Source organism: Molothrus aeneus, chromosome 4 (genome assembly GCF_037042795.1).
Source record: "Molothrus aeneus isolate 106 chromosome 4, BPBGC_Maene_1.0, whole genome shotgun sequence".
In the NCBI taxonomy this organism is placed as follows: Eukaryota; Metazoa; Chordata; class Aves; order Passeriformes; family Icteridae; genus Molothrus; species Molothrus aeneus.
The window spans coordinates 30,033,480-30,060,438 of record NC_089649.1 but is presented as its reverse complement, the minus strand read 5'-3'; the positions used below and the strand labels follow the sequence as shown (position 1 = coordinate 30,060,438).

Genomic DNA, 26,959 nt, shown 5'->3' with positions numbered 1-26,959 from the left:
AACACTGTAAGCATTAATGTAACAATCTGTTAACAGAAATGAAATCTGTCACAGACAAGTCTCTACAAGGTGGGTATGGCCTCCTCTACAAACAACAAAAACATCCCATCCTGACAACTGTCCACCTAGATAAAGGCCACATGACAACCTTAAGATATTTATAGTGCTTTTTTATGAGGATCAGAAAGCCTCACAACCATAACTACTTCCCATTGGAAATGCTGAAGTGTCTTTTCTCTTACAATCTCTTCATACACGTTTCAAAATTTGGTTAGCTCTAAAAAGCTAATTTTAAATAAAAGATATGAGCTTGAATTATTTCATAAGCACATGTATTTGAGCAGTGACAAAGAAAGCTACAGTACTACAGCAGGCTACTATCAGTTTAATAACTTATTGAACAGAGAACCCTCCTCACTGAGGCTTCCCATTAGAACAATTGCTTTGCTGAGCAAAATGGAAGTAATTCTTCCTTTCCCCAGTATTAAACAACACACAGACAAGTTTTAGCAAGTAATCTCTTTGGTCCCACCTTTTCTTCCAGGTGAAGAGACTCCAGCAGTTTCAAGCCATTGCAAAAGTTTGAGGCTTACACAATGCCACATTGGTCAGTCTTTCTTAAGGCAACTGTAGATTCAAGTTCACTCTTACCATTTCTGACAGACGAGTTCCTTCTGAGCAGCAGCGATCCTAGGCAGGGGACACGTGAATCTCAGGGAGAAACCAAGAGCACATGTTCCTTATGTACCCTTTTCCTACAGTGTTCTGAAAGCCCAATACTTCAGTTGTGGTCAGTGGGTTTGCATTCGTCACCCCTGCAACAATGCCTTTCCCAGTTCAAGCCTACAGTCACTCAGCTCGCTTACCTTGCACCGTCATACCACACGTGTGCCAGGATTCAGTGGAAGTCAATGGCTTCATAAGAATTGTAAATAAAATTTAATTTCCTTTAGAAGTTCAAGTCAAAAACCACATATATTAAAAGATTTGTTTCACTATGGATTTACTTTCCAGCTGAACTTGCCCACAGTTAAAACAGCATCACTACCCTAGCACTGCTTTACGAGATATTCTTGGGCAGGGGTGACAACTCACAAAATAGGACTAAGCTTTCACTGCAGAAGCTCCTTTCTACTTTTAACCATCACAACTCAAGAAAATTTGACTGCAAACATGTTTAATATGAATACAAAATTCACATAGGATATACATTATAGGGAACGTAATTGAGCTATTACAAGAGATTCTGACAGACAAAAACAAAGAAGGCTCTGTCAGGCCAAGAATTTAATGAGGAATGATTAAAAAGTTTGATTTACAGTTACATTACAGTTGTGTTAACCACTGAAAACTTTAGAATGTCAGCTGAAAGGCGTTTGAACATACAGTACATAAATCATACAATCCACACCATTGTAAATAACATATTTGAAGTATTTCATTTTACTTAACATAACATAAAGCAACATAACATGTGCAAATGAGGACTCCAATATATTGAATTTATAATGTCTATGATAAAACTGACATATAATTTTACATTTAAGGACTACAGAAATGATGAAGAAATTAAAAATGTGTCCTCCATTTTACTCCCATTACCAAAGTATGCTTTTCAATTAAACAGAAAAACCATACTGGCCCGATTTCCTCTCAAAATCATACCTGCTCATGAAGTTTAACTAAAGCTTTAACTTGCTCTAAGTGTACAATGACACAGCATTTACACAGTCATCTTCCCCTTGTTGGGAACTGACAAACTATTACATGAAAGGTTCTTAGGTTATGTACACTGGTGGAAAATATTATCTTATAAAAAGGCACATACCTGTGATTTAAGGCTAGTATGGTATTTGTTTCATAGAGAAAGAAACATTTTAAATGAAATTAGTACATTTAATGGTTGGCCTCACTCAGCAAACCACTTGGTGCAAAGCAAAAACCTGTGCTCAGAAGCTTCAGACTGACAGTGATTCTTGCTTAGTGTTTTTTGTTTTTTTAACCCTTTGATGGAAAGGTACATTTGTAAAAAAGGCATTTGCTGCAATTCCACTTCTCAATGAGCCATCTGCTACTGTTGCCTTATATGCAGATATCACATATAGGCCTTATAGTATTCATCTGCAAAATAGTCTTTTAACTTTCTCATTTTTTTAAAAGTCGTATGAAAATTATTAAAGATGTTTTCTATATTCATCTATAAAATACCAGGTGTTGGTACAAATCATGTAAACCTCCATTTGCAAATATTTTGACTAGCCACCAAAATATCAGAAATCACAAGCATCATTTGTCAGTGCAAATCTATAATAGTTTTGTTTTCCCTCCCTCTTTCCCTCCCCTATCCCAATTACAGAAATATCCGCCAACCTTTACATACAAAAGGAGTGCTCTATATTTGAAATTACAGAAATTATGTTTGGTTACCTTAAAGTCACCCACTTTCCTATCAAATTCAGTTTTACAGTATTATAAAACGGGAAAAATTTAAAGCTGTCCATTCAAGAATCACTACAACAGTCCTTCAACCCCAACCCTTAATTATTCTCAAATTTAAAGAATTTTAGGTTAACATTGGGTCCTCTTCTATGATCTGATTACTGTTCTTCAAGCCAGGATGGGGCATCTGCTCCAGGAGTTTTCAATTTGATGTGGAACTGTTTAAGTGTCTGTTCAAGCTGCTTTTGATTGCCAGCAAAGTACGCCGCAATGGCATTGTGGAACAGAACAAGCTGATTGTGCAATACCTTCACCTGCAGGCAAGGAGAGAGACATTAAGAGGAGGCTGATGTTAACATCATCACAGGTCAGCTATAAAGAAATAGCTGTATTTGCAATACTCAGACTTCCTATAGATTTTTTTAACAAAAGCTTAAAAATACAGATACGAAATGCAAATATGAATTTCTTTAACATTAAAGTGATTCAGAGTTTTCATAAAGTGTGTTTAACAGTCAAAACCAACTCAGCATGCACAGAGCAAACAATTCACTAAACAGCATAATGTTATCAAATATCAAACACTCGATTACAAGTACTTGATGCCTTGAAATTAGATGCCAAACCTCTAAGATACGTGCCTGCAGGCCAAATGGACCTACCTCCCTGAAACAATACATGGCAAGGGCATTATCTGAGTATAAACACTGCTCATGTGCTGCCCCCCTTGCAGAGAGTTGCTGCTTTCCAGCTCATGGACACCTAAAACAAATTAAACTGATGTCCTTCTCCCAGCAATATTTCTTGCCCATCTGCTGTAACACAGGATTATTTTAAGCACTTTGACTCTAACATTTGTGAAAAGTAGTCATGAAATACACCTGTCACAACAGCAAACAAAACCTGGGGAGAAGAGCACAAGGGAAGCTGGAGGGCACCACTGTTTTTCTCTATGATAACAAGCTACAGCCCCACTAATGAAGTCAAAGTTAAGGAAATGTTACATTTCCATCCTAGCACACCAGGAAACCTGAAGCTGTGAATGGACAGCAGTATGCTCAAAGGCATCTGTCCATTTCCTTCTGCAGCCAAACCCTTTTTATTCCTGAGTATACTCTCAGCCCAGCACCACCCTACTCTTGTGTCAGACCCCAAATCCCCACGGTGGTGGCCCTGTACCTGTTTCCAGCCTACAAGGCTGAGCCCAGCAGCAGGCAGCCAACACAGAGAGAACAGAGGAATGAGGTGGCTGAGGGAGCCCCAAGGGAAGATGTGGGAGGTAACAGATTAACCTTTCTCTACTCAAATTTTAGATCACTGTCTCATTTCTCAGCACAGTCCACAATGGACAGTCTACTTCTGTCCTGCCAGGAATCAAAACTGTCCTTAGAGCAGGTTTGGCCTGTGCCTGCCAGTGGGCCATGCCTATTTTAACAGGTTATTTGTTATTGGCTACTGGGCTTCTCTGAAATGCATGCAACTCAATACAGAAACACCTCATCTTCTTCATTTAATGAAAGATCTCTAATTAAACCCCCCACCATTATATTTGACATGCTATGACACCTGAAGAGTGCAACATTTACTCAGAAATGTAATAAATATATTTTTAAAATTCCTTGAGAATAAAGGGCTGACCATGTGTGTGTGTATCCCTGCAGGAATATATAACAATTCTGCACAAAGTTAAAATTTCTGATTATATCACTTTTTTTTTTTAACTGACTAGCAGACTCAATTCAAAAATTAAGTAATAACCTCTTCTTTGCTGGCCCAAATTTTCATCTAAGTTGCTTTGATAATCTGAAAACTGGAACCCCTATGCTTTCTCCCTGTTTCCTCTAATAATTCAGGTCAACTTATGTAAATACATGCCAAAGAATAGGCTTTTTGTCTCATTAACAGCGTAAAATGATACTTTATACCACCAAAAGGCTCTCCAAGAAAATACATGAGAGATGTGAATGGTTAGAAAGGAATTCCCCATCATACCTTCAGATGACATTTTTTCATTTACAAAAGAATTTACAGAATTTACAGAATTTAACATCTAGAAGACACAGGATTTAGCTAACTACACTTGTTCAAACAGAGTTCAAACTATTTTTTGCATCATAAAAGATGGCCTCTTCTTCAGTTTGCGTGGGCAGACAGGTATATAAACATATGGATTTTTCATCTATAAAAATGTTAATTACCAAAATATTACACTTTATAAGTGGAAAATGTCACAACAACATGAAGGGTTTGCTTTTAAAAGTTTAGACAGAAAGCACAGCGCTTTTCTTAAGCAGATTCTTTCCTCACTGACATGCAAGACTTCATGCAATCCAAGCCAGGAATTCTACAGAGAAGTACACTCACTGTTATAGCGTATTATTAAAATGCTACAAGAGTTTTACTCATACAGTTTATAGGAACTCAAATAAAACAGGGGTAATGAACCTCCCCTCCCAGCCCAAGTTCATCGGTCTGAGACTGTATTTGGTACTTTGTTAGGGTAGGTTTTAACATAAACCTTCTGTGAACTGCCCCAAAAATCTTCTGATAATTTAAAAAATTCAGTCAGGCCTAAGCTCAAGGATGTGCACACACACACACACACACACACACACAGAGGCTGGAATTGACAGTGTAGAAGCAGATAATTTGGACTCAAAAAATACTGTTTGTTTTGGAGGTATTTTTTAACTACTAAATCTTCTTCATTGTATGAGGTTCTATCCCCTAGATCATTGTGGTATAAATTTCGTGATTGCTATCAAGCTGGTTGCAGAGGTTCAAAGTATTACAACTTCTACTCTCCTCCTTCAGAAGCTGATTGCTTAGTGAATCCCAAAAGTGATGGTGGGATCTTCTTTTCCATATCTTCATTCAAGTAACTTCAAAATAAAATTTTTCTAGAAAAAGACCACTTAAACTGTCTGACACAATACAAAGAAGCTCTACTATGAAGCAGCAACCAGAAAAGAGGAAAAAGCTGCACAGGAAGAGGAAAAAGAGGAAAAAGAGGAAAAACACCTCCAAACACCCAATGTCCACAGCAAAACCACCTGCAACCACAGCTAAGGACTGGACCCCAACTATTCATTTAAGACCAAATTCAAATTTACCCACTTTTCCCATGAAAGAATCTTTCTCCATCTTGGGGAATGGGTAAATAAATATCTTACCCACTCCCATATCAAGTCACTGATTGCAATTTCCACACTGTATTTCACCTTAGCCCTCTGTTGGCAAAACATTCATGCAGGTATGCAGCCAGTTGGATCAGAGAACAGATCTAGATTAAAATTAAGCAGACAACAATGTATCTGCTTTAACCTGGATCAGTTCCCCAATCTGATTCTCTACACAGCTGCAAAAACACTTTCACAAACACTGGAGAGAAGGCAGTGGGGGAAAAGGGGGGGCATGAAGGGATCACATTTTTTTTGCATCAAAGCCTTGAAACAATTGTCAGATTGCAGCAGTAAAGGCCAACTCTTGATCACCAAGCTGTAGCACTGATTCCAGGAAAGGAGTGTTTGAAGATTTGCCTCAATCAAAGAATGCTAATGGTGTGCTGCTAAAATACAGCTAAAAGACAGGTTCCAATGTATGACTAACATAGCTGTCAAAAAGCCATCGTGCTTTACAGTTGAATAACAGTTAAAATCTTTGTTCCTTGTTAATTAACTACATATACCTATTTGTTCCTAATTATAAGCAGAGTAAGCACTCCGTAATACAATTGGCACACATCTCAAAACAAAAAAGAAACATTGCGGATAAGCATAAAAACCTGCAGGTAGACACATCCTACACAGAAGACTTAAGTGTCACAGAAGATACTATAGGTTGGACTTGATTTTTCACATGGATGCTCTTAACATTTCAGTTCTTTCTAAATATTAAGAACATTGTATTTTCTGTGGCACAGTAAGTGCATATTTCTTTACACCCTCCTCATTCAGCCTCTTTCAGCCATCTCAACGACCAAAAAGACAACATCCCTTCGAATCTATCCATGCATCTGTACCTCCTCACAACCATCACAATCCCTTCTCCTAGGTATTGTAATTTGAAGTCATTTAGTCTTAACAGTTTCATCATCTGGGTCTCCACTGGACTGCAGATTCATTTGTAGAAGCAAGCATTTAAGAATCAAACTCCTGAAGTACAATTCACAGAAGTGCAGTCATTTTCTTTCTCTGCATAAAATGGTATTTGACATTTCTCAAGTGTGTCCAAGAGTAAGAGGGTATTTTTACTCAAAATGACAAAACCTTCTAAAACTGTTTTCAGAAATGACAGAAATCTTTGAGCTAAGAACAGGCCATCATCCTTATTTAAAAAAAAATAACTATTTTTAAGATGCAGATTTTGAATGCAACTATTACTATAGTCATCAGCAAATGCTATAAACTTCTACAGAACTCTGCCAGCTGGGGATAACGCCAATAAAACTTGTATCAGCACTAAGAAAAATGAGTTCTAACTTCAAGATCAAATGCTGTAATAAAAGTCAATAGAAATCTTGTGTATCTGGGTTTTACAGAAAGAAACTTGCAATTCCAGCTTTACTGTAAATGCAGCTCTCTAAGCCTTTGAGGGCTTTTAATTGAAATATTAGCATATGAACTGAGGAGAACAGGCACAAAGAGACTGCAACCATGTGATGCCTCTTCCCCATATAGGGAAAACCTAGATAGGGCCTTCTAGATAATGGGTTCTTTGGTGACATTTGCAGCACCACAGACCAACTGGAGCCCACCAGCCAGTTAAACTGGCTTCAGAGGTTCTTTGCAGCACCATCTACTAGGAACACACTGCTGATAGCTGAACTGCTCCTGACTGAACCAAGGGATTTATGCTGCTGTGAACAGCAACAACAGGGAAAACCTGAACTAAAAAGTTCTTTCAGATTTATTCTGTTCTAGATCTGATCTCTGCACTTAATTAAGAAATGTTATCAGACAGCCACACTGAGACCCATCTCACTCCTACCAACCAGTGTTACACGGGAACTCTGCAGAGATTCTCCTGATCTCTCTTTCTGCTCCTCCTGGAACATCAAATACTCTCTTCTCCTCCAGTAGCTATTCTCTTTAAAACAGATTCTCATCAAGGGATGAGACTGAGTGTATTTGCTCAGAAAACAAAGTTCTGTTCACCTACAGCCATTATAAAAACTTGAATGCTCACTTTATGCTAGGAACAAGTACTTTACAGAAATACACCACCAGGAGCAGACAGCACAGAATTGTTGCTGCTCCTGTTCCCTTCTTACACTTTTTTTTTAGAAAGGCAGCTGAAGTGTAAAAGGCAATGCTTCTGTGCCAGCAGTCTCAGCCACAGGAAACACAAGACTGGCAAACCACAGACTGAGCTTTTCTGTCCAAGGCCACTGCAGTGCAAGCTTCATACACTGCTGCTCTGTGCCTCGGAGCAGGGACCCTGCTGCAAACAGCAGCACATCACTTTCCCTTTCCACTGCTTCTCCACCAATTTCTGCCCTTCTTCCCCAAGGCAGGCACAAACCATCCTACCTGCTACGCCTACACTACAGGGTAAGCTGCTTCCTTCACTCCCTTCAATCTATTGCCATGATGACATAATGTCATCTTACACAATAAATAGAAAAAAAATAAAGCTTACCTCAGAAAAGCTCTCAGCAGATAATTATATTTAAGCCAATATTTAAGTGTAAAGGAAGTCCTTTCTATAACTCATTTGGGAACAAAATTACACACACCCTTTAATAAATATTTTTACATCTCCAGTGTCAAAACTGAGAAATGTCAGCCACTGATAAAAAGGCTTAAGCATGTGAGAGTCCCTACTGTATTAATATAAAAGGCAGGAAGGAAAAAACAATCTCTTTCAGAAACAATTTGTAGGCTGTGACTGCTAACAGGATGCTTGGTCTAATTCAAGACTGTCACTAGGAAGACAACTTCTTCAGTGTTTCCTAAACTATCTAATTTAGTTTAAAAAAATTATGGAAATGTGTTTTGTACAAGATGGAAATAAAATGCTTTTGCTCTGAAGCCTTCCTATGCGTTTAAACATGAATTGTTAAGTGTGTTATATAGATAATGGAAACCATGAGGAAGCATGGTAACTCCTATTTTAAACTAATTTGAACTTAAGCATCACAATTCTTGTACAGATATAAGCTGGAAGGATTAAACCATTTTAACAGAGGTGCACTGTAGTGATAGCAAATAAACTTACTAAAAGAAGAAAACAAGGGTAAGGAGAGTAGCAAGACATCTTCAGCATACCTGTTTTCAATCTAGCACAGTTTTAAAACTCAGCTCTCAGGAACATTTTCTAATTTAAGAATCAGTATCAGCATTTAGATTAGATTCAGCTTCTTCAAGAAAATTAATTTTAATATGATTTTTTTCAATCCTTTTATTTTCCAGTTTTTTCAGCAAGAACTAGAAATACAGTGAGGCCAATGCCAGTTCAGTCACCTGATGTTCTGGTTCATCACAAAGCCAACTTTTGGTGGCTCTGTGACTCCAGACCAGGGAGTCCTAAGGCAGATGCCTCTTTGAAGGAACAGTGCTCAGGAGCTATGTTTTAAGCATATATTGTTTTGGAAACCAAAAAGTAGTTTGCTTATTTTCTCAACCTTTTTCTTATCATCTGTTCATGGTTCATGTTTCTTCCCTGAATGCCCCGTCTTTATTCTAAAAAGATGATGCAAGTGAAAATGTGATAATATATTCAAGAATACAAATAATAATCTATTTTAATTGGTTTAGCCTGTCCCTATGATTTTTCCTTTAAATTTTCCTCCTTCCAGGCAAGGAGCATGGTTTGCTATTGTAATCTGGGGCCAGTCATGTATCCTTTGACAGGCTGTTGTTACCTGTGTTTCAATTTTTAAAATACATGAATCAACTCATACTGAAAATGTTAACCAACTGATAATGTTAACCCTGGATAGAGTGACAACTACCTCCTATGTAAGCTTTAATCACTTTTTCTTTCCTCTGAAGACATGGGAAACATAAACACACATGATTATAACCATCTCATTTACCATGAGTAAGAAAAAATCAGATCTTGAAAGACCATAATTTTCACATCTAATTAGAGACAATTTTAAAGGACTTATTTATCAGAGAAAGAACAGTTTTAAAGTTTTGTATAGCAGTTTTATCTTTGCCTGGTAGAATAAGAAGGGTAAGAATCCCATCATTAAGAGGGTATGGATGAAATGGTAGGGTTGAAATAAACACGAAAAAAACCCCACCCTTCAAGCCAACAGTTCAAGAGTCTTGTTTTAAATTAAGACACTATAAAGGCATTAATTATAGAAAGTAGTACTTCTCAGTTAAAATTCTTAAAGAAAGCTTAATTTTGAAGAAGCCTCCTCATGGTTCTGTCTCCTTCTTTGTGCATAACCTCTGAGACAAGGTTGCCAAATGTACATGTTACTTTGAATATTAAATCAGTAATTATGTGACTCATTTAACCACAAATGTGGTAAACTGGAAAAAGTAATATTTCTGCAAACTTGAAACCTCTTGTATCAACAAGAAACTTACTGTCACAATGTTTGTCATTTGTAGCTGGAGCAGCTTGATTAGGGACATCTAAAGCTGCTTGCTCTATAAGTGTGTCCTCCCAGTGATACAACAAGAACTCCAAAAATTCAACTTATTTTCCTTGTTGATTCTACTTCTAAATGAATACATATTTCAAGATGTAACAACTTGTAGAACAAATCTCCTAATCATAAGAAGTAGCAGCTTACCTTGTTTTCTTCCAAAAATTTCAATTTGATAGATACGTCGTTACGCATTTTGTCGTATTTCTCTTTGTGCACTTGAAACAGTTGCTGTGATTGTTCAATCTTTGGCAGAGTGTTTGCATCACGAGGGCCCAGATTCAGCTCTTCCAGGTCTGTTCGATAAGCATCGTATTCAATCCTGGGAAGAAAGAGGAGAAGGGAAAAAAGAACCATCTAAGGGCAGTGCCCCAAAACTGACCTCAGATATAGGTCTTAGTACAACAGGAGATGAACAAAAGAGTTAAATACAGGGGGAAAAAAAACCCCCAAAACAATAATAATAAAAAAAAAAAAAACCTGGGCAAGTTTTTTCCTCCCTCCTCCTATTCATCAAGCACTTTGTATAAAACTGCCTAAACAAGCATCCTCCCTTTTCTCTTCCTGTCTCAGCCACATGCTCTCAGCCCCTCTGTTTTGTATAGGCTTCAGTAGTCAGAGCTTCTCCTGAGACATCTCAACCTACTGACCCAGTAAAAGCTAGCAAATATCTTTCAGGTCATTCTTCTGCTGTTGAATCAGTTCACTGGAGAGTTTGTGTTGAGAGTAAGAGGCACACCAAGATCATGACGCCCCCTTTAAGCAGATGTTTGAGGAACAGGTCACTTACACCAAACTCTGACCTAAAGCATTTTCAGCATGCTCCAGGCTGCTCCATATGTATTAATTGGACAGTTTCATAGTTCTTCCACAAATACTTTTCTGAGAACTTGTCTGTCCTATGGAAAAACAGACTGCAAAAAGATGGTGCAGCCCCACCCAAAGCATCACTCTTCCTTCCCTAGTTTTCTGTAGTTGTCAAATAATGTAACTCAGCATATCCACCTATTTTAATGGGACAAACCACACTATTTTTGGCCTTTTAAACACACTTTCTTACAGACATTTCTTTAAGTGGAAACAAATCAGGATTAAAAACTAGTTATAAAACACAATTTTCAGTTGATGTAACTGCTCAAAAGAAAAATCAACCTTTTCAGAGGTAAAAGGAGTAATATTCACAGGGCTCCTCCTCCTGATTCTCACTGCCACTATGACTGAGGATTTATAAGTAATTTATGGCTTAATTCCAAAAAGGAAACCATTAAACTTATCAAGAACTGACAGAAGAGGGGAACAGATGAATGCTAAAGTGCAACTGGGAACAGGAAAGAAGAGGCACAGAAATAAATGTGACCTATTTTCACAGTGCAAAATAATGAACTGGCCATGTCAGTGAAGAACGTTTATAATTTATTTGACTTATTAAAATGGCAAAATATTTGATTTCTTTAGTGAACAGAAAGGGAAAGCAATGAAGGTATTTCAGGAGGGAAGAACCATATATTGAAAATGACTGACAAGAACAACTACAGCAGATGTATTTTGCATAAATTTTCCAGGGGATACCTGGATATATGAACCAATTCTTTTTTTTTTTTCAAAACACATGTCAAAAATAAAGCAATACCTTATCTACACATTAATTCTACCTTTCATGCCTTTGAAAGTTTACCTAAATACCAAAACAATAACCTACTATTTTGTTCAAAAATAAGCATTAGAACAGAACAATTAAAAAAAGGGGGGAAATTCAAAATTCCAGCAGTTTGCAATTTTGGACCTAAAAAACCCCCAAATATCACAAAAAATTATATGTATAAACTACATCTTTCGTCAAATTAAAAAAAAATGCACTTTATTCTGGTAAGTGAAAGAAAGTCAGGATGGAACCACTCATCAGAAAGAGCTACAAGGCCCTGACAGAAAAAAGGAACCCAGCTTTAGAATACTACACCACATCTAAAAGTAGCCTTCTCCAGGATAAGAAAGCCATTACTCACTCACTGAGAAATTTCTGGTTTATTTTCCCCTTTCTGACCAAGCCTGAAATGTCTGCATAAAACCCTAAGTGTGAATTGCAGGCATTGTTCATCAACAGAGGCACAAGATGAAGTGTCTTTCAGTTGAGGAGATTATTTTACCTATTGCAATGCAGCTGGATAAAAGTGTTAATCTTCCACTGTCACGCTACTTAGAAAGCCACCTTAATCTAGCACGTGGGAAAAACCAGCTATAATTACTCCTAGAGCTAACAAGTAAAATTCAGTCTACAAGGAAACATGTACAAAACATTGGAAGATCTGTGCAATCATCTACAGAAACCATTAGATGAGAGCTGTGTTATAGGGTTTTTATCTGACAGGTTAGTCACTCAAATACAAGACCTAAGCTGATAGAGACTCTGCTTCCCAAGGATTAATTCGTAAGGAAAGGAGCTGGACACAGGATAGCTACCTGGCACTTTCGTACTGTTTCACAGTCAACAATGTATCCTCAATTGTTTTATTCACCAATGTGTTCACACTGGCAATAAAAAAGTTAATAGCCCCAAGAAGTGTTTCTCCATTTTTAGCTAGAAGTTTCTGCGTATCTGCATTGTAGCCAAACTCCTCCTATAAACAAAGAACAGAGAAAACAAAGCTGTAGATCAATTGAAATCATAGCATTCATCAGCAGCTATATAAAAAAATGCAAACACAGATGTGGCAGGTCTTTCACTTCTGTTTGGGTATGATTATGATTAAACCAATATGATTTCAATACAATATTTTGTTCACAGTTCTTATGAAATCTCTCCAACATCAGTAAAACATAGTTTATGATTTTTTTTACCACACAGGATGTTAAATCCTAATTTATGTGATTTTTCTGCACTCTGATATCTTGAATGTTACTTAAAATCAAGAGCTAATGCAATCTTCACATTGTCATTCAGCAGGGTATTAATCCATCATCTCTCATGGTTGTCTAGGTAATACTTTAATAAGAACAGAGACACTGCTACATTAAATACAGTAATGTAACTAAATTCACAAGGGCACGCAGCATTAACTAGCTATTAAGTTTTACTCTTATATTCTGGAAAGGAGCACTGCAAAAAACCCCAACATCTATCATGGTTTAATAGGCTGTAAATAATTGAAGAGCAGAGCATTATAATGAATAGCAAATAAAAATTTTAATGTAGCTCATCCATAAATTTCAAAGAGACGAGGGCAAAATTATTTCCAAGGCATTTTAGTCACATTTAGACATATGTTTGTCCATTTCTCTTTGTTAACAGCAGAGTAAGCTGAGCAAGGCTGCAAAGATTTTCCCAATGCATGGATGCCAAATGAATCTAATTATTATATCTATGTCATCCATATAGCATCTCCATATTCTACAGATGGGAGTTCTCAGAAAAGAGTACAATCCCTGGTTGTAATGACTATAAAACACACTAGGTTCATATTTGGAACTTTGGTCTTTTTAGGCCTGCACACTGCCAACAACTGACTCAGAAGTGCTCTATTCTCCCAGTTTCTTTTCATCTGTCTAGAAAATGAACACCAGAGCCAAATGATATTTCATGTTAACAAGTTCACAACAGTAAGGGTAATAGGTAATGGGCAATGGTAAGGGAAGAATCCTCTAGAAAAGAAGGTGCAGTGGAAGTGAGCAATTGAAGGAGAAGAAAAAAGGAAGAGAAATCAGGGCAAGTTTTTACGAGCTAAGCCCTGTAAACAGTGCTAAAGATCTGTCATCTTTGCTTTGTACAGCTGCCTGGGCAGCAAAAGCAGTTGGCTAAATTGCTACGGATTTTGCTGGGAAAAAACCAAAACAAGTATTTTCCAGCTGGCTTTGCTCTAACATAGCCAGCTACACAGCTAACACGAGTGCTAGCACAGAGAAGAAATAGCAGCATGCTGGCAGAGACAACAGCAGTAGAAGTGCCCCTTGCAGCAGCTTAGTCCCATCTATTCTTCCTCCTGCAGGCAAGACTGCAATTAGTTTTCCAGCTGGTCTCTCACTCAGATCATCCGAGACCCAAATGAAAACACTCTCAGTTCAAAGGGGGAGGTAAGAAGGATGGGTCTGCAGTGGCCTGCAGCACTAAGGAATATGCTAACCAACAATCAGGCTCCCTCCAATGGCTCATAGTTTCACAGAAACTTTTCAGTTTTGTCCATGACCTCTGCAGATACCTCTTACGAAACACACAGGAAATCCTTTCTACACCCAGAGTTTACATTCAGTTCATACTCTATGCTCAGGTCAATTAAAATTGGGATTCATCTGCCTATATAATTAGAGGCATATGAGCCTGGAACCAGCAGTTATCTTTGTATCCAAAAGAGAAAAAGCAACCCATTCACATGAAGTAATACCTCACCAGATACCACATTAAAAATTTGTTTTGTTATCATATTTAAAAGAAAAAGTTTTACCTTGAGACTCAGGGGTCTTTTTGATTTTATTTAAGCTTATATACTGTTATCACACTAAACATGAAAGACTAACGGTTCAGAAATGTTACTTTTAGTCCTGCACAAGTTTTAGAGGCAAAAACCCAAATATCCAAAAGTAGGCCTGGCTACAGATGATAATACATTACAGATTAAACAGAGGGAAAACACAAAAAGGAAAGAGACAAACACCAGGCAAATCTCCAAGAAGCAAAGGTTAGATAACTCTCATTACAGCAGCAGAAATCTTTATTTGATTTTCATCAACAACCCCATTCAAGAATCCACACAAGAGATGAATGACAGAAGCAAAGTCCAAGACCAATGCAAGACGCTGAAAGAACCTGGAAGATCAGTATTCCCATTAGAAGTTACAAGCTAATCATGGGAAAAACCCCAAGATTCATTAAATGAGCATGATGCCAGATTCCATCCAAGTTTTGGAAGAAACATCCAGTTTCAGCACATACTTCACAACAATCACTAAGATCTGCCACAAACCACATGCCCATATTTTTGTCAAGAATAAACTGATTATTAAAAGCTTCTTTCAGCAGATAATTTAATTTCTTAGCTGCTAGAAATGCTCTACATTCACAGATTTTCATCTGTCAGACTAATATTAAAAATTCCTCCACATTAGTGTAGGAGTTTCACATTTTTTCAGCTAGCTATCACTTAAGGTTCCTCTGTGCAAGCATGAACTCCACCTACTCCCTTAAAACTCAATGGGAAAAGTCAATTATGAAAAGACAGATGTTTTTAAAATCACAAAGAAAATTTAAGCTGTTTCAGCAGCTATGTTTCAGGGAATTATTAAACCATTTAATATTGGTTTTCCAAAGGATCAAATTGTTTTAACTTTGCAAACGCAGAAAGAGCAATGTAGAAGCAAGCCAGCTACTACACTCTGTAAGCAACATGCATCTTGTCTCTCTTTACAGCAAACATCTTTACCACTGGCAAAGGAAAGTGCCAGTGTTACATAAACTTCTAAACCATGGAATCATAACAACCCAGATATCTCAAGATTGCCTCTCTTGCTCAGCAACTCCAGACAACATAAGAATACAGATTAGTCTTATTAGGAGGAAAATTCTGATTAAAAAAGGACTTAGAGATCAAATCTCAATGCTTAAATATGCTACAGAAAAATAATTTACTCACATTAAATGTGCCCAAGTGAAGTAATGTGCCCTAATCTACTTATTCCCAGGCACATTCCCCAAAGACATCTTGTAATTGAAATGATGTAACACTCTGGAACATTTTGATGACATTTCATTAGGTGCGAAATTAATACTAAAATGCATCTTCTCTACAAAGCAAAATTGTCAGTTCTTGAGTTCAATCATCAACTAGAGGCTAACATTTAAGAAACAATAAAGAACTACAGTAATTTCAATAATTTCCTACAGTTTTAAGTGCTTTCAACACAAAGAATATCTAATATATTGTTAACTGCAATGTTTATAAAAGTAGCTGCTAAGTAGCAGACACCCTGCACGAGTCAGTTAGGCTTATCTTCATCTCTGCTGCTGTATTTTTTTAACACTGTAAAAATCTTACATGAAGTTCCAATGATTTCAAACTCAGGTCAGCAAATGCATCTCCAAGTTGCCTTTGGGTATGTACCATCTGGAAGAGCTGTGTGGACAGTGTCTGTGCCAGTCTCAAGATATTTTCATATTTTTTTTTGTTGTCTCTCAATATATCTATCTGAGCTTCTAGTTCCAGGTCTACTGTTCTCGAGCCACGACCCAGTTTTTCAGAGATGATCTGACGTGTACACTGCAGAAAAAAAATTAAATTATAAAGATTCAAGTATATTCAAGACAACACAGCATACACCCATTTTCAGCTTCAAGGGACATATAATTACACACAATTCTTTCACAACCACCCCTCCCAATATAAGTTTGCACAACAAACTGAAAAAACAACACAGTCTTTAGAAGTTTATCAGGACTCAGCAAGAACAGCTGGACAAGTCTCAACTCCTACTAAGATGAATATTCAAGTTAGCAAATCAAGAGCATAACTAATTGTTTCTCAAGTAAAAGAACACTTATCTTTTTATAGGTTTGGTGAATCTCATTAAGTTAAAAGAAGCAGTTTAGCCCATTGCATTTAAGTCAGTTTATAAGACCATATTCTGTATAAAAATGTCTAGTTAGTAATCTTTTGGAATTTTGTCTACCAAGTTTCTGATCAGAACATCCATGTTAAATTTTCCAAAAATGTTCATTTTGAGGTTTTTTTTTTAGGGGGCAAGTAAGAAGGTGATGGTTTTCAGCATGTTTTTTTTTGAAGATGAATAGCAAACTGGGAACTCCTACTGAGAAATACACAAAAATATTAAAATGCACTTATTATTTACACATCTATAAAATGGAGATGATTTACTCAGAAAAACTATTTCTTTTCTGTCACGTCAAAGTCTTAGTAGGCTTGCAGTTCATTAACACACTGAGCAGGAAATGTGCTCTTATGCAGCTGTAGACACTCTCACTCAGCCTATGGCTGTGACAGAGCAGGCTGCTACCACATTCCATGGATCTGTGACACCTTCTCTGCCAGAGATTTGAGCCCAGCTTGGCAGTGAGCCTCCCAAGATGCACACTGGGGTTCTCCCTTGACTGAGACACAGGAGAAGCCATTTGCAAAGCAGATGTGTAGCAAAGATATACAGTTTCTCTATGGAAAGCAGAATTATTTACTGCTCTAGTAAGTTACTTGAAGTTAATCTGTGGTCACAAGATGTGAAGGGATAACCAACTTACCAACTTAGACATATGAAAAATTACTGCTAGAAACAAAAGGTACAAGGAAATTAAGTTAGTAGTCAAGGCCACAACTACTCTAAAAGGATTTAACCTAAGCACAAAGCTGCTATTTTAAATTTTACTTCTGTGAAATAATGCCTAAACTTATCTTGCAACATACTCCCCCAAATACTCTAGAGCACTGGATTTCCCAGGGATTCCCAATTCAAGGACTTTAGATTAATACCATCTTTACTTGTGCCCAAAGCAGATGCACATTCAACCTGCTAGAATTTCCATGTCCCTTCTTAAGGTAATAGAGGAACACAGGAGAGACTCAAGAATGACCAAGGAGATCAAGTTGGTCATGATCCATAAGGTTTAGGTCAGAAGATACAGACTATTTGGGCTACTTTGTTAGAGTCAAGTAATTGACAAGAAAAAGCACAGCTAATCTAGGTGACATTAGTCTGCTAAGCATCAGAAATTCAGGAGAGCATAACAAATCATAACAGAGAATACAACTTTACTACCAAAGACTCCACGAGAAATTGCAAAATACAGCTTAGCTCTGAGTGTGCTCAGAGCATAAATAAGCCTTTCATTAGGAACTGTGGAAGTGATGGTCAAATTTTGGCTATTTTCCAGAAGAGCTGACGCACACACACACAAACCCCCACGGAAATGCAAGAGAAAAATCTGAACCATGGAAAGCAAAATTTTTGAAAGCAAGGATAAATTATAAGTGAAGGAATTATTTTCAGCCAAGGGGTATTTGCTTCATAAGTCACAGAAAAATACTTAAAGTCCAGCAATGACAAGTGAAGAAACACCAGTAATTGGAAAGACTTACATTGGATATTTTGTTAACTCAGATGTAGCAAAAGATAAAGAAAATGCCCCAATCTATTTTACTCCAGTTCTGAGTGGACTAGTACAAGCACACAAGTTGCTCTATATTCTCAATAGCAAAGAAAATTCCATGCATTAATTCCATTGTGCTTTGTTCTAAGAGTATTTATAAAGGAAACTGTCATAGAAAAGACCATGCAACTCAAAAAGAAGTCATCCAATGCAAAGCTTAAGAAAAACTCAGAGAAAAAAAGGTTACCAAAATACATTTCAGAGAAATAAATTTAAACTTGTATATGCCAAAGATGAACAGAGGCATTACTGGACATGTCTCAGAAATAAATGTTCTACTAACCCAGTGTTAGAGAGGTTTGTAAAACAGGTTTGCCTTTTTTTCCCTCCTCAAAATTTAAGTTGTATGAAAAACAAAAAGACAAGCTTGTTGGAATTGCTGAAAGTCAAGAAGAATCTTGACTTTCTTGGGCCTAAATGTTTTTGCTAAACTGCAAACCACTTTCTCACCCAAAGGGGAAGGCATGGGCAGAAGAAAGAACAGAACAAGGTCCTGTCACTAGACTATGGAAAGAAGGGCAATTTCTCTTCACACAGACTCATGATTACTAGGGAGCATTTGACTGGAGAATGTGAATGGCAATGGTAGTTACAAAGGCATTTACAGATGGGAATGACTTCTGAACATACCCAATAATTTGGATTTCTCAACCCCTGATACAGACACCATGGTATAGGAACTACTCATGTCAGATTCCTAAAGAACTTCCTAACAGCAAATTTTATCACTAACTCCCCTTGTAGATTAATGTCTGGTACATTGATACCAGGGATTTTAAATTCAGAGGGATTCAAGTGCTGACATTTACTCCTGTCCTTTGTTTCTGCATCTTCAAACCTATGAACAGTTAGCTATTATGAGATAAGGAGGACACTTCTTCCCATGATCTTCCTGATGGGAACCAAAGCAAGCCAATATGTCCAAAACTTTAAATACTGTCTGTAACCATATTAAATATATTTTTTGTAAAAAGCCTACGACACAAATGTATGGCATCTCCAAGTACAGTTGCACAATACTCTATCAACTCAAAATGAATTTGTAAGTTCTCTGAATGATCTTATACCTCAAAAAAAGAGTGAGCAGCAAGTCAATATGGGAAAGATCATAACTGACACATCTCCTTAGGCATGTTCAGGAATAGATAAAAGTAAATATGTTGTTTTCTGAAAATGCTAGTCTTTGTTTGCTAGGTCATTACTGGTGTGATTCTGGATTTCAACAAGGGGAAGGCTTAAGACATAAAAGAAAACTAAAAACCTTAACTTTGCAGACACTACAGCCAAAGAAATAGTGTTCTAAACAAAGATCCAAGACCCCTTTTCCCAACTTTTTCACTAGTCCTCTGGCGGATGGTTCATGTCACGTGAGTTGACACGTGAGTTTTTGTGGGTTTGTTTTCTAAATCAAGGTACCAAAAATACAGAATAAGGTCAAGTCCTGTCCTATTTAGTCGTAGTATAGGAGATTTGACCCCAAGAGTCAATGTTTTAAAGAGACAAGAGAATTTTAAAGAACAGCTTCAGCTGAATAGCACATATTCTGATTGCACCACAGCGCACTCCAAAGTAGCTGACAGACAAAATCACACAGAGGGTCAGGTTGGAAAGGACCACAGTGGGTCCCCTGGTTCAACATCTCCATTCAAGCAAGTTCATCCCAGAACACATTGCACAGGATTGTATCCAGAGGGTTTTTGAGTATCTCAAAAATACTGAGTGAGGGTGACTCCATAACCTCTCTGGGCAACCTGTTACAGTGCTCAGCCACTGCACAGTAAAGAAATTCTTCTTCATGTTCAGGTGGAACTTCCTGTGCATCAGGTTCTGCCCACTGCCTCTTGTCCTGCTGCTTGGCACCACTGGGAAGAACCCAGATCCATCCTCTTGGCCCCCTCCCCTCAGATACTTTATAGGTATTCATGAGGTCCCCTCTCAGTCATCTCTTCTCCAGGCTGAACAGGCCCAGCTTCCTCAGCCTTTCCTCATATGAAAGCTGCTCCAGTCCCTTCACCATCTTTGCTGCTCTCCACTGGACCAGCTCCAGGAGCTCCATGTCTCTCTCGTCCTGAGGAGCCCAGAACTGGACACAGCACTCCAGATGTGCCTCACCAGGGCTGAAGAGAAGGACAGGATCATCTCCCTCAACCTGCTGGCAATGCTCCTCCTAAGGCACCCCAGGATACCATTGGACTGCAACTTCTGCACTTGCTACAATATTTAGATGACAAGAAAAGTAGCAAATCTAAAAGCCAATTCATTAGACATAAAAAAGAAATTTCTGATTCTAACAGAAAGACAGCATAAGCATCCGCTAGGGATGCTCCATCCTTGCTTCTCATCCCCACTGAGAATCTTATGTTCTTATCTGGACTTAAAGAACACTGGAGGGATTCAGACTTTCCTTCCCACAGACTGTGAATTTTTTCATGGTTTGATGTAGACCTCACTGATGCACCTGCTCACAACTCTATTATTTAAGATGTAGGCATAACAAGAAGCTATTTTTCAAAACCGGTCTTTCTTTAAGCTTTTGACAGGAATGCATTCCCTGACAATTGTTCCTTACCTTATAGCTTTTTAATGAGTGTCACTTCTAGCAAACTGGTGCGATTTAAGCACCTTTTCATTATTCTTACATTATTCTTTTAATTTCATCAAATCTCAACTGATCATGAAGTAGAAGCATATAAAACACACACAAATTGAAGCAACGGTTACCACACTAAGAAAAAACAATCAGCCAAGATGAAACAAAACCATCAGAATAGCAATTAACAAGTTTTGAACTTCTAGATACCCCTGATTTTTTCTCATCAACTAAAATCTTACTGTATCCGCAGTCAACTCAAAAAGAGCAAAAAATATTTAATTCCAAGCTTTAGTGCTGAAATCTCTACATTTGGAATGACAAAGGGAACATTAGAAATGGAACATTCTTTACCTTGCTAAATCAGTAATACCTATTAAATATTTTCCACATTGCACCAGGGATTTAACAAAGAATGTTACACTTAGAAGAATCCTAAGCCTTTCCTATACATTCTTGCTTATGCTCACTGCCACAACAGCTTACTTTCATACAGCTCAATTCCTATCTAGTAGCAAACTCACTTATAGAATACATACATACACACACACTTAGCTGCATACCTTGTAAGTGTTTAGGCTCCACTTTCTCACCAATTCCAGTTTCTCCATCGCTGGATTCTTCACTTCATCTGCTAACACAACAGGTCCACTCTTCTGCTGGGCTCTGCCCCCTGTGTCAGACACAAAGCAAATCTTCAAGGCCTTGGGTCTGGGCTTTTTGTTTGTTTGTTTTAAGGGATTAGTAGCAGGTATGGAAGATTTGTGCAATTGTACATCCAAAAGCAGAGCGAGGTGACAGTTCCAGAAAGAAAGACTTACATAAAATCAGTTCCAGACTTACATTAAATCAGTTCCAGAAAGAAAGACTTACGTTAAAACTGATATACAATGTATATATATATGTGTGTATATATATATATATATATACATTGTATCTATCTCACTATTTCATGAATAGGCTGAATTAAGCATACTGAAAGCTTAAAACAGCTTTTGAGACATGTTTATTCTTATTATTTTTGAGACATTTATATCTATGTTTAAAAACTCCAACACTCTTTGAACACTCTTTTGCATTTAATCAATCTAAAAGTCTGTTTACAACCTTAAGGCCATTAAACAACAATTACTGGCATACTGTTGTCATGAAGTACAGAGTTTTTAATCGTTTCCAATGAAAGTCATTCTTTTCAGAAGATGTGTTCAGTCAATATTTAATTTATTTATTTCAGTTTTATTAGCTCATTCTATTAGGAACAATTAATTCTACAAATGAGCAAAGAAGAGATTTAAAGCAACTAATTAAAATACCTAGGGCAAATCACCATACACAAACTGCCATTATTCAGCATTTTCAAGCTAGTATGGGATATCATGTGGATTCTATGTTTCAATTTTGCAAAACTCCTAGTGTCCTAAATATTAAAAACTGCTAAGTATTGTCACTTTTTAAGTAACATTTTTATTTATCATGTCCATATTCATTTTAACTACCCCTGACTCTGATCCCTACTGCTACTTACAGTCACCTTAGTCTTGCCAAGTTATTTATGCAAGCAAGAGTTTGGAAAAAAGTCTATACAGATGCCTCAAGATATTCCTTTAGCATCAAGTTCTACTGTGTTCTTACATCTTCAACATGCTGTGCAAACATTAAGTAATTAACCCTCTCAACACCCTTATGAGGTAACTGAGTTAAGTTTTCTCCTTTTATGCAGGAGGAAGCAGGACTAAGATGCTAAGGAATTTGCCCATAGGCACAAAATGAGTCAAGTGGCAAAGCTGAGTTGGGGTGTTGTGAATTCCTAATGGCTGCCCCCATAGTCTATTGGAATATATGATCATTTAGGCAAAAAATACTGGAAGTTTCAGCTTTAACCTAAAGAAAAGATTTTGGTCACTCCTATTTTACTTACTGTTAGTTATCATTAATATTAGTTATAATTTTAATTTTACAGAGTAAAAGCACCTCAGAGAGAGGAAAGCAGAGGTTAATTTGTAAACTGTTGAAGTTAGAAGTAAAAGCCACCAAAATCCCACAGAAATTTTATTTCCAACTAATAGTACATCAAATAATTAGAAACACGGAGGGGTTAGTACAGTCTCAGCAGAGACAAGGGCGTTATCCATTCAGTGCTTTAATACCTGTGGGAATAATTAAATCACAACCTTGTCCAGCCAGTCTGCTAGCTGCTGCACTGCTAGGAGATATAACAGATGATTTGGGTGATGCTGAGGAACCTGAAAACGGGACATTTAACAATGAAAATACATCATCTTCTCTTCAAAGTGAATGTGCACTCTTACAGAGACACATTTTCAAAACAAAGAAACATTTGCTTCAGCAACTTTAGAAATATTCACAGAAAAGCTGCTGGAATTTCTGATGATAATGTTTTTTAAGAGGTACATCTCTCCATGTGAACTACTCCAAGTTTTCTTGATTTAGTCTTTTTCTCTAGGTCATGATGACCATTCTTTTTTTCTGTAAGAACAATCAAAATATAACTGAAGGGCTGGTCAGTGAAGTACAGACCATATACAGAAAATTCCATGGAAGATTGTTATATAACAATCCACAGCTGAAACACTCTTTTGCAAGTCTAGGTAGAATTCACTCTGCACTGTCACTGAATGGTACTGAAAGCATTAAAGGGTGAAGTAAGCCCTGAAATCTCTGCCAATTTCAGATACACTTTATTGACATAGGCTCTTAAGTCTGTGTAAACATGCAGCAATAATTTATCCTGAAGGTCATACAAGTTATTAGCCATGAAAGTGTGTAAACTCATTCCCAAATGAAAGATTTTACAGCACTTGTTTTTTCTCTTAAAAAGACAAACAAACGACAAACCAAACAAAAAACCCCAAACCAAAACAAAAAGCAACCAACTTTAAATGACCTGCACTGTGTGTGTTCTCTAAGCTGTTTTAGGATTATGCTCATTATGCTTTTCAGAGCTCTGCCACTCTTTCATAACAGAGAAATCTGAAGCAGCAACCTTAGGGAATTTTCAGGATTTAAAAAAGAAGTAAGTAAGTTTTTCCTCTGTAATGATAAATGACCACCATAATGGGAAGGACCTTTATTTACTTTTGCTGAGAAATTCCAATATACTTCAGGGCTAACAGTGTGCTGAGGGGAAAGAAAATTAAACCTAAACTTCGCAATTTTGACAAAATTTAGTTATCAGTAACACCAAAAACATCACTCAAAGTAATTTGATCAACAATCAGCTTTAAAACATTCCACAGAGCACTGCTAACATGGGGTAAATAAATCCAATGATTTGGATCCAACTGCAGAGAAAAGATGAGACAAAGACAGCTCACTTGCTGTGTCCTTCTGTAGGTATACATTGCATAAGAGCTGCAACTGAATTCATCCAGGCATAGAAGTTTGACTGCAAGATCTCATCTGAATCATTTCAGCAAGCGAGCCAAGACAAGCAGTTAAAAAAATCCTTATCATTTCACAGAGTATTAACATAGCCTTATGCATGCTTCATCATTCAACATCCCACAAATCCTAAAAGCCCTTCCCCTCCAGTACTGTCTACTTTGCATTCAAAAGTGAAGCCCTAATAAGGACATTCAAACAGAAGACAGAATTTGAAATAGGGCAATCATTCAACTTTTGTCCATGGTTTCAAAGGAAGCCCTAGCTTTTGCCACTTCTCTCTCTGATTTTGTTAGAACATCAGGAAAAATCCTAAGAAAACACCCTTGGAGAAAATCTGTGATATCCAAAGTGTCCAAAGCTCATAATTTGTGTACAGAAATTTCCACAGAACATTTGCATTTCAAACACATTAGTGTAGCTTGAAACACCTTCAGACACTTTTCCCTTACAGGCTAATACACTTAACAGCTGCAACAGTTATCCTGGTAATAGAATACAAAAAGGCAGGAATGGTGAGCAGTTTGCCATCTGCTCCAGTTTTTAGCTAGATATTTTGCTTTTTTCAAAGGAATAAAGAAACACAGCATTCACTTTGTAATATATGTAAAGTACAACATGTAAATCAACTGTTTTCATAAGCAAAGAATTTTACCGAACAGGAAATGAAGCAAAATGTAAATTAAATTCATGACTACAAAGAGCTTATTTTCATAGCTGCACAACTGAGATAATTTCAAATCTTTCAAATTCAGAAGCTGTTAAAGGCACATAATTCATTGAATACCATTTGCCCATACAATATCGTGGTATTGTATTGATCTTAGACAGGAAATGGTGACATTATTGGCTTGTCTATCACTTTGCATTTCTCATTGTTTAATATCACTTAGATTCTCTAAGGCATACATTAATACTCCCAAGAAGAATCCCACTTTTTAATCTACTCTCAGTAGGTGAAGTGTGTATAACAAATAAATAACTCTCCAGTTTTTTTCAAATCAGAACAGTAACCTGCAAAATCTGAAAAAAACTTCAACACAATGCAATAGTAAAATCCTTCAGCCTGACACCAGTTCAAGGTGCCCAAGGCCTTCCCTTCCCATAAGTGCAGACCAACTTACTACTAAGTAGTTTCCTCCAGTCCCTTGACAGATACTACAAGTGTAGTATGTATTCTCTTATTTTAACAACCCAGCTACAAGAGACAATAAACTGGTTGTCACTAATGCAGATCTCAAATGTGTACATTCATCCAAACTGCTCAAAGCAGCTACAGAACATTATATTTCTGACCATGTAATAATATGTCTAAAGATTTTAAATTGAGAAATATAAAAAAAAGCACTTACCTTTATTTGGAAACTGCCCTGCCTCAACAACTCCCTCTTTGGCACCATCAAAGCCATGAGATGTTATTTTGGTTTCAGAAAGTCCAAGTCCAACTGGTAATGAACATTTCAAGTCCTGGAAAATATATGCATAAAAATAGAAAGTTAAAGACAAAAAAAAAAAGCAATTAAAGTGACTCTAAAGTATTATAATACAGTTTCAGCAGCTCTCAGACAAGCAATTCTGCCTTTAGCCTAGAAAGTCCTTGGTGGTGTCACTGCTTTCTACTGGTATGCACAAATACAACATAAATGAATGAGAAATAGTGTAAGTAGCCTGAATATTTATTCTAGATATTTTTGTTATATTGATGACCAAGTAGAATGCCATGTCTTAGAGAAGCAGTTACCAAAAATGTGGCCAGAAGCATCATATTATGTGGTCTGAAGCTGGTCCAAGCAACCATGTCAGTTTAATAAAGTGTCCAGTTAAAAACTGTCAGGGGTGCAGAATCATACAAGATTATCAAGCAGAAAACACTTTACAAACCAAAAATATGGAAGCAACTATCATAATGTTGAAGATTTTTTTAAATCACTAAGCAAGGAATAGCCCTAAAGTTCATAGCATCCTTATTTCTTATGAATAGCGCATTAAATCTTTTCAGTATTTTACACAGAAGTGACATCCAGAAAGGCATCATTTAAACAGCTTCTTTCTGAGCACCTAGTCTGCATCATAAGTGCTCAGAGCACAAAGCTGCCACTTACTTTTGTTTGCTTTTGAAATCCCTTCATTTAAAATTGCCTGAGATCACCTTGTTTAACTTCTGAGGGCTAGATCAAGCATTTCAACCAGCTCCCACGTAACCAAAGTCTTCACTGAAACCCAGCATAGGCCTAAGAAAGACTCCACACACCACAGCTCACATACCATCCTACTGCCCATTTTTGCTGTCTTATCTACCTCTACAAGAAAACTCCCCACAGGTTTCCTGGACTATATTGCCAGTGATCGAATTGAAGTTTAAGCCTCTGGTGTTATGCAATTAGATATAGTACTTAAAAAATGTTCAGATTTTAAAGCAATTTAAAACCATTAATTGATAAAAGTAAAAAGTGAGTGAAAAAGTACTATGAAAGTGAAAGCAAAAAGGTAAAATGTAGCAGCATGTGGCTACGATGACAATTTAAAAAAATAAAAGCATCAAGAAATCAGAAAACTGTCAATGTCTGGAGTCAGCTACCATTTTGCATCCCCTCTGCTTCCATACAGAGGTAAAAAAGTGGGAAAGTACCAAGGACCACCAGAGAAAAGCTATACATAACTCAAAGATGTCTGTGTCCAGACACAGATAGTAACTGTTCATGATCCATGTAATGCTTCTAATTACAAAGAAATCACAACCTTTAAAATCTAATCCATGTTTGACCTATAACTCTAGTCA

The 26,959-nt window shown here is 37.1% G+C and overlaps 1 protein-coding gene across 4 annotated transcripts in view; it reads right to left on the bottom strand.

Annotated features, from left to right (window-relative positions):
* Nucleotides 1-1,160: 1,160 nt before the first annotated feature.
* Nucleotides 1,161-26,959, bottom strand: part of ARFIP1 (ADP ribosylation factor interacting protein 1) — a 40,929-nt gene continuing 15,130 nt past the window's right edge. For 2 of the 4 annotated variants that reach the window (XM_066549025.1, XM_066549024.1), the window contains exons 3-9: nucleotides 25,533-25,647; nucleotides 22,926-23,021; nucleotides 21,342-21,451; nucleotides 16,069-16,290; nucleotides 12,506-12,663; nucleotides 10,196-10,370; nucleotides 1,161-2,753 (exon numbers count right to left, since the gene is read on the bottom strand). In XM_066549025.1, coding sequence (XP_066405122.1) covers nucleotides 2,598-2,753; nucleotides 10,196-10,370; nucleotides 12,506-12,663; nucleotides 16,069-16,290; nucleotides 21,342-21,451; nucleotides 22,926-23,021; nucleotides 25,533-25,647 — 1,032 coding nt within the window. In that variant the 3' untranslated portion in view covers nucleotides 1,161-2,597. The remainder of the gene's footprint in view (nucleotides 2,754-10,195; nucleotides 10,371-12,505; nucleotides 12,664-16,068; nucleotides 16,291-21,341; nucleotides 21,452-22,925; nucleotides 23,022-25,532; nucleotides 25,648-26,959) is intronic. The other 2 variants (XM_066549027.1, XM_066549026.1) reach the window with 2 other exon arrangements.